The sequence below is a fragment of the Quercus lobata genome, chromosome 5, assembly GCF_001633185.2.
Source record: "Quercus lobata isolate SW786 chromosome 5, ValleyOak3.0 Primary Assembly, whole genome shotgun sequence".
Taxonomy (NCBI): Eukaryota; Viridiplantae; Streptophyta; class Magnoliopsida; order Fagales; family Fagaceae; genus Quercus; species Quercus lobata.
Window position 1 is genome coordinate 13247638 of NC_044908.1, and position 13805 is coordinate 13261442.

Genomic DNA, 13805 nt, shown 5'->3' on the forward strand with positions numbered 1-13805 from the left:
AACTAAAAGGAAAAGAAGGATCAGACAATCAAACAGAAGAGTCAAAATCTCCTCTTCCCACTTCAAACTCCATCCCAACCAAGCCATCCTCTCCTTTGAACTTCCCTTCCTTTGGAACAGAATTATCCCCTACTTCAACATTTCCAAGAACAACTCCTTCAGCCCCGTAACCTTGCTGAATATTGGCACTGGCTTGATTACCAAAATGGTCTTCGGGCAGAGTCGAAACCCCATCATGAGGATGAGTCCGAATAGAGCCACTCGCCTCCCTCACTCCACTATTATCTCCACTAGGCTTACTTTGCTCCTCCCTGGAATTGTCCGCAGGAAAATTTCCCTTAAACTGTCCGCCGTCGACTGGAAGAGCTTCCTCCACACTAGCGCCACCAGCCAGTCGGACAAACCCATCTCGAGAACGAGCAACACCTCTTCTGAACTCATCGTAGCCCTGCCGACAAGCTTGAATCTCCACCTCGGTTCGGCCACTAGCTGTAAACTGGAAAGAGTCACCGGCGCACTCACCATCGCCTCCCTTACCCAAAGCAATCCCACCTGAATAGTTATTCACAATGAAATGACCCATGTCTGGCTTAGACACCACCTGAATTGCCCTATTCCTTGCTAAGATTCTTTTGCCCTTAACTGAACGGCTGAATCGGGCTTCATGATGCTCATCCACCTTATTTCTACCATTGTGTAAAACTCGGCCCACATTCGAAGGCCCAACAAACTCAGCACCCTTTTTAATATCAAAAACACTCCCCGTAACTCCTTTCGATTCCTGCCTAAGCCCATGAGCTGTCTGGCCCAGTCCGTGTCCAGCATGGCCCTCAGTATTACCTGTAAAGTTTGTTCTCTTCTGCCCAGGTTTTCTACGTGCCACTAGCATCCAAGGGCCGTATCCATCCTCCTCTGTGCCAGTACTTCTGTTATTCGACGTCCCACTACCTGTGTCAGTACTATGCGAGTCATGCGAGCCACGCTGATCCGGTCCTTGGTTCGTACTCTTCTTCACACCACCACCAATCGGACCACCCTCCACCGATGTTTCAGGCTTTTTAATGATGAGCGGGCAAGCTTCTATCCTATGCCTTATCCTCCCACATGAGAAACAAAGCCTGTGAATCCCTTCGTAAATCACAGGCTGCTCAAATCTACCAATGAGCACAGTGTTGATAAGTGGTTTGGTAATGTCTAGCTGGATACAGAGTTTAGCATATTTCCCCCTGGCTTCCATGGCGGTATGGGAATCAATCCGAAGGATCCTCCCTATGGCTTCACCAATTTGTTTAGGCACTTCCGTCTCATACAACTCCATAGGTAATGCATGAAGCCTAACCCAAATCGCGATAGACGAAACACTGGCACAATCTGGCTTGAAAAAAGGTTCCCAAGGCCTAATGGACAAAAAATGCCCTGTAATGAACCACGGTCCATTTTTGAGAACTGCCTCCATATCTTCTTTCAATGAGAATCTTACTGAGTAGAACTCCTTACCGAGATCAACACAGTCCAATGACCCAGCCGGTTTCCATAGCATATTAAGTTTACTCTGAAGAACACCGAGTCCAATCACTCTGACGTAGAGCTTAATGATCAATGCTTTGGACCACAGTTTCCTAATACGGAGTTTGGTCTCCCTCGTAAGCTTCACTGCTGCTAGCCCCTCACGAAGCTGTTCCACCTCATCATTTGAATCGGCCTCCATGTCCATAAGGTCCGAGAAATCGAAAGCCTTTGCATAGGCTCCTGGGATCTCTCCCACCAGTTTATCTTTGAAAGTTTTCTTTGCATCCCCCCACGGGGTCTGGCTTCCCTGCGAATGCCCACTCTCACTTAAACCATCGTTGAAATCAGCATGATGACCCTCTTTAACTTTTTTCTTGCTCCTGGATAGCTCGGCTTCCTCCTCTCTAGACAATACTCTGTTTTTCATCTCCGCTTCAGAGGCAAGAGCAGAGGCAAGAGCAGTGTGGCACCTTTGGGTTTGGCCCGTTTGGGTAGAGCTGTCCTCTTTTAACATAAGTTAAACTTTCCAGTTGGAGAAAATGATAGCCCACTAGATTTTCTTCTCTCTCTCTCTCTCTCTCTCTCTCTCTCTCCTTCTTCTTCTATTTTTTATTTTATTTGTTCTTTCTGGTGTAGCAACCCAGATGATAACTCCAAAATAAAAAACTAATAACCAGCTGGGTTCACGTTCCACACAAAGACATTCAAGACCCTTCCTTAAAAGATTTCATAGAATATGCCCTCCACCATTTAAAATCATAACCGTCCATTATCCACATTCTCAGTCTTTCTCTCCACTTGGTTAATTCAGCTGCACGCCCTTCCATCAACACCTCAGTTTTCTTTTGATGTGGATTTTGTGTCGGCAAAAAGTTTTGAAAGGTGGTAAAGAAGAAACAGAGAATTATGGTCCAAATGGAGATTAAGAAGGAATGGTAGATGGTAGTGAAGGGCAGCAACTCAGATTGTTAGAATGTCAGATATGAAGTTGAAGGTAAAGAAAAAAGAAAAAGAAAAAAAAAAAATCCCAAAATCCATACCGGCCGAAGTTTTAGTTTCGGCTGGAATTTACCGAAATGCCTCGGAATGCCCGAAACACACCGGAATGGCATGGAATTTTGTTCGAAGTGGAACAAGGGCCAGAATGGAACGGAATTCATAACATTGCTTTAGGCTTCTTCTATATGATTTCCACCATGAATGTTGTCTGCATGAAATCAAAACTCCGGGAAGTTGTGGTTTCAACTAAGCTTACGCTCTTGAAGGTTCTTGCACAATGGTTCATGAATATAGGATCAAGAATAAAAGGAACCTCAGCTCCTTTATTTTGCATTGAAAGGAAGGCTTTTCTAGATTTTCTATGCTATGGTATGGCCTTCTTAGGTTAAAAGTTATGCTACATGGTGGATGCAAATTAAAAACCAGCAAAAGTCATTTATCAAGTAGGAGTCACATTACGTATCTTGAGATCTCGCTTAAGCAAACATCTAATGAGAGTCAGGAGAACTCTCTACTTGGCCTGCCGTACAATATGCGAGCAGGGAACCCAAATAATTTTTGTACGGCTCCTAGACAATCTGCAATGATCCAACAGATGCAAGCAACCATATTAACAATATAATTAGAAAAAATGTGTAACGAATGTGAACAATACATATAACTCTGAAATAAAAAATGTTTATTCATTCCAAAGTGAATTGTAAGTACAAAAACTACATGCCAAAGCGGTTCCCACTTGTAAGGCACGATACCTGATTTGGCCGTAGCGAAGCAAGCGACACATGATAGGCACGTAGGACGTGCATTGCATGTTCAGTTGTTATCTTAGCCCCTTTCCATCTAGCAAACAACACAGACATAACCTTCCTATTAGTTACTTACATAATTCCCATGCGAAAAAAGTTAATGCGGAAATGTAAAACGGTAACTATCTAAGATGCTACATACCTGATAGCAAGTGGACCTGGGGGCAGTGCTTGGTGTGGATGCCTCATCATAGGACATATGTGTGGAAACCTCGCCCACACCCACAACTGCACCAATAGCAATGCACCGCCAATCTGCTTAGCTGTCTTCTCTGATGCCTTACAAAGATGTCTATAGAGCCAACTTAGTGCTGCACTACCCCAACTATAATTCTTTCCGTTGTTGATTGGATTGCAAAATTGCAGATACATAATTGAGATCCGTTCACCAGACTTGTCCATAAACAACGTACCACCTAACATCTCTAGTATGTAAAACCGAGCATACAGCTGCACAAGCTCCTTAGGGGCGTCAACCGGGAGAGGGTTGCTAAACCAATCCTCAAGCCATTTGGCTTTTACCCTCGGCCCTTCCATCACTGCAGTGTTCTTATTACTACCAACTTCTCTGTTCGGCGGCCTATGCCCTAGCAAGTTGCCGCAGAGTTCGCCCCAATCGACCATCTCGGTATATCCCACCACCGACTAGCCATCTACAGGTACCTCCTATTATAACCTCCATATCTTGTAGTATGATGGTCATCTCACCATGGGGCAAGTGGAATGAGTGCGTCTCCGGCCGCCATCTCTCCACCAACGTCGTGATCAATGCGTGGTCAAGGTCCATATGTGGGACCCGAAGTAGTCCATCTAACCCTGCATCTGTGATATAAGCGGCAATTCGTGGATCTAACCCACCTTCAAGTAGACCTTTCTCTCAGTAATGACAAGTCAGTACACCTTGCACTTCCTGCAAATAGAGCAGCTTAGTATTAATAATAATTAGAGTAGCACGTAATAATTACGCTTCAAACTTAAATGCCAAAAATCTTTCTACTACATATATTGAACAAGTGCATACCTCGCCTTCCAAAGGAGCATCCCAAAGCAAACTTGAACGATGCACATCCTGCCTCATCAACAAAGTCTGTATAGAGGGTCCTGCTCCATGTGGGTCCATATCTGGCATTTGGTGACAACAGCATGACAGTCTTATTTATTTATTTTTAATTATAAACATATTTGACTGAAAATGGCAATAATATATATCTAATGCAGCCTTCACTAATTTCATAAAAAAAATGTATTAAACTTTAGAATGTTAAGTAGATTACAACATATTCAGCTAATAGAAATAGAATATATCAGTATACAAGATAAAACATTTTCACCCCTAAATAAATAAATGAGAAAGCCACAACTTTCAGATGGAAGAAATTTCTAAAATGAAAGTCTCTCTATTAAAAAAAATTACACCACAAAATACCCATATATACCCACAAATACCCACATCATATTAATTTTGATTTTGAAAATTACAAACTAAAATGAGAGATCATATTTCTTGTGTTGTAAATGCCCATTATTAACAGTATTCTCTATCATAGCAATCCAATCCAGTTTTGTCAATTTCATCATTGATATTCTTTGATTGGATCATTTCTACAATTAAAAAATATAGGGACTTCCATAATTTTCCATTAATTTGGTTAGGCAGTCAATTGACTTTATGCTTCTTAATGCAATTGTTGGTTGTTTACATCATTAAATTTCAATAAAGCACTCTTTAATATTGCATTTGCTAACTTACTTTTTCTGTGCTATAAGCGGTCCTATCTAATAAATTTTCAATTCCTTTTTGTAGTAAAGAATTCACAAACCCTCATTCACTTGTCTTATTGATTTCTATTGTTAACTGATTGCCTCAATGAGAACGCTAACTATGTCCCACAATGACTGATTGCTCTAATAACACATGAAAATGTTCATTAAAAACAATAAATAAATAAATAAAATAAAAAAATTACACCTGCTAACAAACGGCTTGTATTTCTACGGTTGGTCAAATCTCCTCACTAAGGACCAAACCTGGTTACATGAATTAAAGTAAACCCTCTTTCATTCTTGCTTCATAAGCCCTCTGTTTTGTGTCAAGAAAGAGCTTCTTATTTTAGTTTTTGGACGAGCAAAAACATGAAGATTTAAGTCCTTACTGAAGCTATTTTAAAATCTTAGTGTCAGTTTAAGGAATCAAAAAGATTTAAGTCCTGAATACACGGTTAATTAGGATTCAGAAAGCATGATCATATGTGACTTGGTTTATAGTTTTAGATCTGCATTATCTGATCTGATTTTATGTTGAGTGGTGTTGGTTAATCTAGGCTGGAGTAGGTTAAATGGAATTGTATAGACTGGTCTTGGTTGGTTTAGTACACTTAGGGTTAGGGTTCATTCATGCAAACATTTTTCCTTTTAAGAAAGAAAACAAAGAAGAGCAGCTTGATTCTATAGGTCTAGGGCTCTAGATGTTATGATCTTCCAGGAAATTGGTGTCACTTTCTGGTTTTTATTGAAGTTTTGGGCTTTTCCTTGATGTCTTATTGCGTTGAACCTTTGCCTGATGCTTCGGAGGATAGTATTGTTTGTTGGAAGCATTAGGTTTAACAAAATGTGGAATTTTTACCTGTAATTTTAACACTAATAATGGTTAAAGACCCTAGTTACTTGTGCATCGGCTTCTCCATGGGGCATACTTACAAACCAATTACTATGTTAATGGTTTGATTTGGCATGAAACACAAGCACTAGGTAAATCCGTGTGAATGGATTAAACAAAATAGTTGACTTCTTACCTTATTTTTTTTTCAATTGAAAAGTTGATTAATCTGGTAAGGCTAGAGCATTTAGGTTATCATAGATTAAGACATGTGTCTAGATTATCATAAATTATAGAGTGGTGTTTAAAACATTTCTGCACCTCTAACTTTGTTATTATATAGTATTTGATTTTTTGAGTCATGAACATATGATCTATTTGTCTGTTTTATTCCTTTTTTTTTTTTCCTTTTCTGAATTAGCATAACATACCCAATTTCAATTTTCATTGATGTTAAGAATTATATAATACAATGTATTTGTTTTACATATGTTCATAAAGGGTGCTAAACTTCTCAACAAATGAAACCCATTTCTTCCCCATAAAAGACATCAATATAGACATGCAGACTCATCTTAAGCCTTCAAAATTTGATGTAATTTTTTTTCAATCATTAAAGAAATCCAACAAACACATCAATACCCGGTTTTTATCAACTCACTCTCACTTTCTCAATTTCGCTACCATCTCTCTCTAACTCTCCCACAAATACCCACAAATACCCAATGCTCAAACTGAAGATGCAAGTTGAGCGAGACATACCTTGTGATTCCAAACTAAAGATGCAAACCGAAGATGCAAATTGAAGATGTAAATTGAGTGAGACCGAGACTGAGAGGGAGACCGAGACCGAGAGGGAGACTGAAAATGAGAGCGACAGTGACACTGAGAGGGAGATTCAGAGCGTGTGGGAGAGTTAGAGTGAGATGTAGCGAGATTGAGAGAGGGAGATTCTGAAAGTGAGGGACGAGATTGAGACAGGGGTTCTTAGAGTTTAATGGAAATAGACTAGAACAGTACTCGAGCTCGTGAAGCTCAAGTACTAACTACAATATTTAAATCCCAGATGCCATGTCATCGTGCCATGGTGGAATAGAAAAGTGGGGTACTCGAGTTTGGTGAGCTCGAGTACTAGAAAAAGTGGTAGATCCCATTTAGTTCCAAAACAGTGTTTTGTTGCTAAAAATTTCAAAAAAAGGTGGTATTTGGCCATTTTGGCCCTAGTTTTTCATTAAAAATAAATAAATGGTCAGATTCAAATGTGTAAAATCTATAGCCAAGATTAAAGGGGGTACCGTACCCCCTAAAAAAAGGGGGGTACAATAGAATGACCCTTGATAATAATGATATCCCAAAGGCTGGAGTAGTAAATTATGGTAACTAATTTTAAATGATATGAAACTATATAAGACATTTAAGATTTTGCACATAGTAAATCTTTATAATAAATTAAGAAAATCTTCATGTAAGCTAGAGAATCTTGAAGATTGGAGAAATATATGAGTATTGCTACAATTACAAACTGTTTTAAAATATTTTTACAAATTATTGATGTGACCAATTTTTTACTGATTTTCATTTAGACCACCATTAATATTACTTTTTCATTTACTAATAATCACTCACCATGTAACGACCCAAGGAAAAGTGGTAACCACATCTGCGCTATACCTCAAAATATCTTTACAAATTATTAATGTGACCAATTTTTTACTGATTTTCATTTAGATCCACCATTAATATTACTTTTTCATTTTCCAATAATCACTCACCATGTAACGACCCAAGGAAAAGTGCTAGCTACATTTGCGCTATACCTCAAAAGGACTGGTCACAATTAAGGCTCCTTGCAGTTGTTAATAAAGCCTAGTTCAACCTAGTAAATACCAGATGTGGGACTCATCACACACCCACACACATCACACAATCAATCAAATTGTGACATCACAATCTCCCCCACTTAAATCCCTAATATCCTCGTTAGGGCCCACTTTGTGGAGTAGTGTCTCTGAGCCCACACGGGATTACCGGGCCGGCTCTAATACCATATGTAACGACCCAAGGAAAAGCGCTAGCCACATCTGCGCTATACCTCAAAAGGACCAATCACAATTGAGGCTCTTTGCAGTTGTTAATAAAGCTCAGTTCAACCTAGTAAATACCAGATGTGGGACTCATCACACACCCATACACATCACACAATCAATCAAATTGAGGCATCACACACCACTTTAGCAGTTTGTAAAATATTTTGAATAAAGTTTGTATCTCTAATATTACTCAAAATTTAAAAGAGCAAGAACACGAAGAGAAAAAAGGAGAAGCAAAACAGAATGTAGTTAGATTAAATAATTAATGGAAGTTACAGTAATAGAATCTGAATCCTAATAATTAAATGACTTTTTTTTTTGTTTGGTTTTCTGTATAATATATATATATATATATATATATATATATATATTGTGTAAATAACAGAATCCAACCTACGTAGCTTATATTAAAATAAATTGGCTGCATTAGCATGAATAACAATAGAAACTAGTGGTGCAACATCTTCCATCCACACAACAAAGTCAAATATTTAAAGCATATCTCGTAATTTAATGAGTAACCTTATAACCTTCTTTCTTTGTATGAGAGTAAAGTAATTTATGAAAAGAACTATAACAACGCTAGACATCGTCAATTAGCAAACCATCAGGACACAATATATCAGAGTCATTTTGTAGGGCTGACATAAGTGAGAGGCGGTCCCCTTCCAAGACAGCGTGAGTGAAGCTAAGTTCCATCGCTAGTTGAAGACCAGATAGAGCTGCTATTGCCTTGATAGCCTGGGGGCTGTAAGCTTGATTTATCGGTCGAGATTGAGACGCCAGGACAAGTCCATCACTATTCCAAATGGCAGTACCAGCTTTTGCTTTATTATCCTTGGCAAAACCCGATCCGTTGAAGTTTATTTTGACAAAACCTAGTGGTAGGGGGCACTAGCGAACTAGAGGGGTAATCAGAAGGGGCTGTGGTGGTGGTTACATAGCCAGAAATTCATTAAGCGATCCTTGGAAACCTGTGGTATGAGATAGAGAGCATACTTGGTTATGCTGATTCCAGATAGACCATATGGTAATAGCAAACAAGTCTGGGTTGCTGTGTTCATTGAAAATCCATGTAGCCAATTTTGTGAAGTATTCAGATTGTGTTGTTTGCTGAAAACCCAGAGCTCTACATTAAACTAGACCACCTCTAGTTCTCAGAATGACCAGAGAGCATGAAGCACCAAAAGGTAGAAACTAATTGGTTTTTGATGTTATCAGAATTTGAATCACAAATTTCTTATTCAATGATAAAAAACTTTATCAGTTGAACTAATTGAAACTCATAAAGAAATTGTTAATTTCCTACCTCAATCGATACACAAATTTTCATTTATATAAGTCATTAAATTGGAACGATTAATGCCCTTATAATATTTCAAGGGTTTGGCTTACCTTCAATACTTTTTTAACTGAAATCTCTTTTGGTTTTAATGAGAAATTGCAACATCACCAACTAACTAAATAAAATATGAAGATCAAGGATGGTAGTTATAGGCAGAGATCAAGGACACCTCCCAGTGAGTCTTTCTCGTATGATGAGGAATACCACCATAAGCGTAGAAACAGAAGCTCATCTTCCAAAGGCCTAGGGAATGATGTGATGCGCAGAACACTTAAACAAATCTTTAGATCACCTTTCACATGCAGGATTGAGGAAGGGAGACTTCCTCGGCGGTTCACTCAGCCCACGTTCACCATATACAATGGTCGTACAAACCCTGTGGAGCACGTAAATCACTTCAACCAGAGAATGATTGTACAGTCTAAGAATGAGACCTTGATGTGCAAGGTATTTCCATCTAGCTTGGGGCCTGTGGCGATGAGGTGGTTTGATGGTCTGGGTGCATGTTTTATTGACTCCTTCAAGGAGTTCACCCAAGCGTTTGGGTCTTATTTTATTACTTGTAGTAGGGTTCCTCGGCCCTCCATGTCCATGTCCATGCGAGAAAGTGAGACCCTGAAAACATACTCGGATAAGTACTAGGAGATGTTTAATAAGAATGATGGGGATTTTGATGACGTGGCTATAAGGACCTTCAAGGTCGGACTGCCCACCGAGCATGATTTGAGAAAATCCTTGACCAAGAAGCCAGTAAGGAGTGTTCATCGGCTTATGGATTGCATTAATAAGTACAAGCAGGTTGAGGAGACCAACAAAAAGGCAAGGGGAAAGGTAAGGTTATCCCTTAGGAGAGGAGAGATTTCAGGTCGGATAGATACAACAATAACAAACCTCGAAGGGATTTTACGGGATAATCTGGATCTATGGCTCATCAGATGGTTAACATTGTGTTCCGAGAACCAGTGCATCAAGTCTTGAAGTAGATCAAGAATGAGCCACACTTCAAATGGCCAAACAAAATAGGAGGAGACCTCTTGAGGTGCAACCAAAGCCTCCATTGCCAATACTACCAGGAGCGGGGGCATACCACCGAGGATTGCAGAACTCTGTGGAACCATTTGGAGCAACTGATCAGAGAGGGAAGGTTAAAATAGTTTTTGTATCGACTTAACGGGCAAGGGGACCAATCAAGTCAGGGGCTCAGGGGAACGCTTCTTCAAGGCCCCCATTAGGCACAATTAATGTTATCTTTGCTGCACCTGGGAGGACTGGTTCTCATCCTTCCAGGGTGATGTTTATAGCTCGACTACTAGTTGAGGACCCTAATTCTGAGCTGAAGAGGGCTGGAGTGGGAATCCGACCGGCATTGAGTTTTTCAGACAAGGAAAAGATGGGAACCATCCAGCCATATGATGATGCTTTGATGGTCACTCTCAGAATAGGAGGGTGTGATGTGAAGAGGGTGATGGTAGACCAGGGTAGTAGTGCAGAGATTATGTACCATGACTTATATAGAGGGATGAACTTAAAGCCTAAAGATCTGATAGCCTATGATTCACCTTTGGTGAGTTTTGATGGGAAGGTAGTTATCCCAAGGGGTTAAATTAGGTTGCCCGTGTAGACAAGTTCAAAGATGGTTGAAATGGACTTCATTGTGGTGGATGCATACTCTCCCTACACTGCCATTGTGGCCAGACCCTGGCTTCATGCCCTAAGGGTCGTTTCTTCAACTCTGCATTTAAAGGTAAAGTATCCATCAGGGGACCGAATTGAGGAGCTTGTGGGGAGTCAATCCATGGCTAGGCAATACCTCGTGGCTGCCATCATGCATCAGCTTGCGGCTGAGTCCTCGGCCTCTGCTGAGGTGGACTCATAGCAATCAAGGATTTCGGTCCTATCTACGAATGCGGTGTCGGGAGAGGCAAAGTGTGAGAGGTTGGAGGAAATTGCCATAAATGGCGATTTGAAAAAGTTTTTTCAAGTTAGAACTCAGTTGCCTCCTCGGGAGAAGGAAGAACTATTAGTATTTCTTAGGAGGAATATTCATGTGTTTGCCTGGAATGCCTATGAGGCTCTTGGGTAGATCCTGCAGCAAAATCCTCAGCCATTGGATCCGCATCATGCTGTAGAATGTGGGGGATAGGGAGCCGTAAAAATTTAATGAAGACGAGTCTCGAATGCCAAAGCATCAGGAGCGTGCCTTGGGCAATTAAAAAGGCGTATTCGCAGTTAAAGGTGGGATACGATGAGCACAGAACAACTACAGTGACATCGAAATCCTCCTTTCTCCTCGAGGAGCTAGGAAGAAGAATTTTGAGGGACTATTGTACGGGTGATAGGCCCAGGAATGCACATATATTAGGTCGGGGGCCCAATCCGAGGATAGGAATAGTTCGAGGACGAGTAAAAACCTTCCTAAGAGTCCGTGTTAGTAAATGAAAAAGTTAGTTTTGGTCATAAGAGCCCATAAGGGTGGTCCGAGGATGAATGCCTCCTCGGCTAACTAAAGCCGAGGTCCAAAGGGGTGGTTTGCTGTCCAGGGGAACGTTCTAGGAAATTCTATTGACACAGATAAGCATTACAGAAACATAAGATAGGGGAGAGTCCTAAAATCTAAGAAGAGAGCTGCTACCACCGCATTGAATGCTCTGCAGTTGAACCTTTGGCTGCATTAATGTGAAAGTGATACTTGAACAGTGGTTTTCAGCCTTACAACTACTACAAAAAGATTTCAATAAGGTGCTGATAGGACAAATATCAACACCAACCATCTGACCTGTATGTGGAGGGTAAAGATGAAAGGGGAGGATAGTATAAAAGAAGAAGGAGGCAATGAGAGAAGGGAATCGAGAAACTAAGGGAAAAACACTATAGCAATCAAGAATTGTATTTGTAATCAAACTTGAGAGAAATATTTAAGAACTGACCTCCTCAGACTGTGCCGAGAACAATTTTCTTTAGTTTAAACTTGTCTATCTTCATTCTCTTGTCATCTAAATCCACTTTAGTTGTTATTTGATTTATTAAAACCCAGTTTTCCAACCCACTCTCTACAAGTTCATTGTTTTGGGCTTTTTGGGCCTAAGTTCATCCACCTTTTTGGGTTAGGAACTCAAATATGGTCTTTACAATTATTATTATTATTATTATTATTGTAGGGTCACAATTTGGGACCCAAGCCCAAAATGTATGGAACCTTGGTTCAATGAGCCCAATACAATAAATTTGTAGCTAATGAATTGGAAACTTGGACCTTAGCGAATTAAATGATCGACCAATAGGTTTTGATAATAAAAAAAGAAAGATAACATAAGTTCACTAGGGAAAGACGTCCTCGGATTTTACTCGAGGAGGTTGATTCTTAAATATTGTTCTTAATACTTTGTTACAAGTCTGGTCTCCAGATTGCTCTGGGACTTCTTTTTTCCCTTCTCCTCTATTTTATATTGTCTTCCTCTCATTTCCACTGTCCACGTGTAGATTTAGATTGATAGTGTTGATATTTGTCCCATCAGTCCTTCCCCAAAGTCTTTGGGAGTGGTTGTAAAGGCTGAAAGGCATGGTTCAGTTAGTTGCAGAGCATTTAATGCAATAGTAACAACTTTCTCTTAGATATTTCCATGCCTTCCTTTGTCCTGTTCTTTCTTAATACTTATTCTCTTCTATGGAATGGTCTGGAGTGTCGCCCTTTGTCCTCGGCCTTGCCTGGCCGAGGAGGAGTTCTTCCCCAGACTGGGCCCTTGGCCCAACATATACAAGGTATGGGCTCCCTGGTCTTTCATCCCTACAATTATTATTATTATACAAATAATTGTTTGACAAATTAAAATTTAAAATTTTGTGGATAACAATTCAAATGAATTTTCTTTTACAAATAAACTTAGAGTTTATATTATACGTAGCTATTTTATATTCTCAAATATAGAAAAATTATATATATTATATATAAACTTAATTAGTAAAATTTAATACACATTTAATTGTGCATGTTTATAAATGTATCACATACATATGCATGAGTTATAAGCTAGTTTCATTAATAAAAATAAAACCTAGCTTATTGAAAATTCTTTAAAATTTTATTTTCTAATTAATTTTTTAGTTTTAATTGTACTGGAAATTTTTTTTTTATAAATATTTTAGAATATTAAAAATGAATTTAATAGTATTTTATGATTACTAATTTGAATGACAGCATACCAAATCAGACTTAAGATCTTGTAAAAAGTAAAACTTCATCATAAGTTTGCTTGCAAATGAAGATTATTCTTATTTGAGGGAGGGGAAAAACATGTTTGGCTTTACTTATTTATCTCTTTTCTAAAGTTTAAATAAAATAAAATGTGTAAAACTTTAGGCCCATCTTAAGTTTTTGGGAAAACATACTGCACTGACCAAATGACGTATACTGTTGAAGTTATTTTTACTGTTTTTCTCAGAGGATACCATTGAAGTTAATT

General features: G+C 39.2%; 1 protein-coding gene across 1 annotated transcript; it reads right to left on the reverse strand.

Moving 5' to 3' along the window:
- Positions 1–3077: 3077 nt before the first annotated feature.
- On the reverse strand, positions 3078–3938 carry LOC115989986 (protein MAIN-LIKE 1-like). Its single transcript, XM_031113849.1, has 3 exons — positions 3457–3938; positions 3261–3348; positions 3078–3086 (listed from the first exon to the last, which is right to left on the reverse strand). Exons 1-3 carry the CDS (start codon positions 3936–3938, stop codon positions 3078–3080), a joined length of 579 nt encoding a protein of 192 aa, XP_030969709.1.
- Between the last annotated feature and the right edge of the window lie 9867 nt (positions 3939–13805).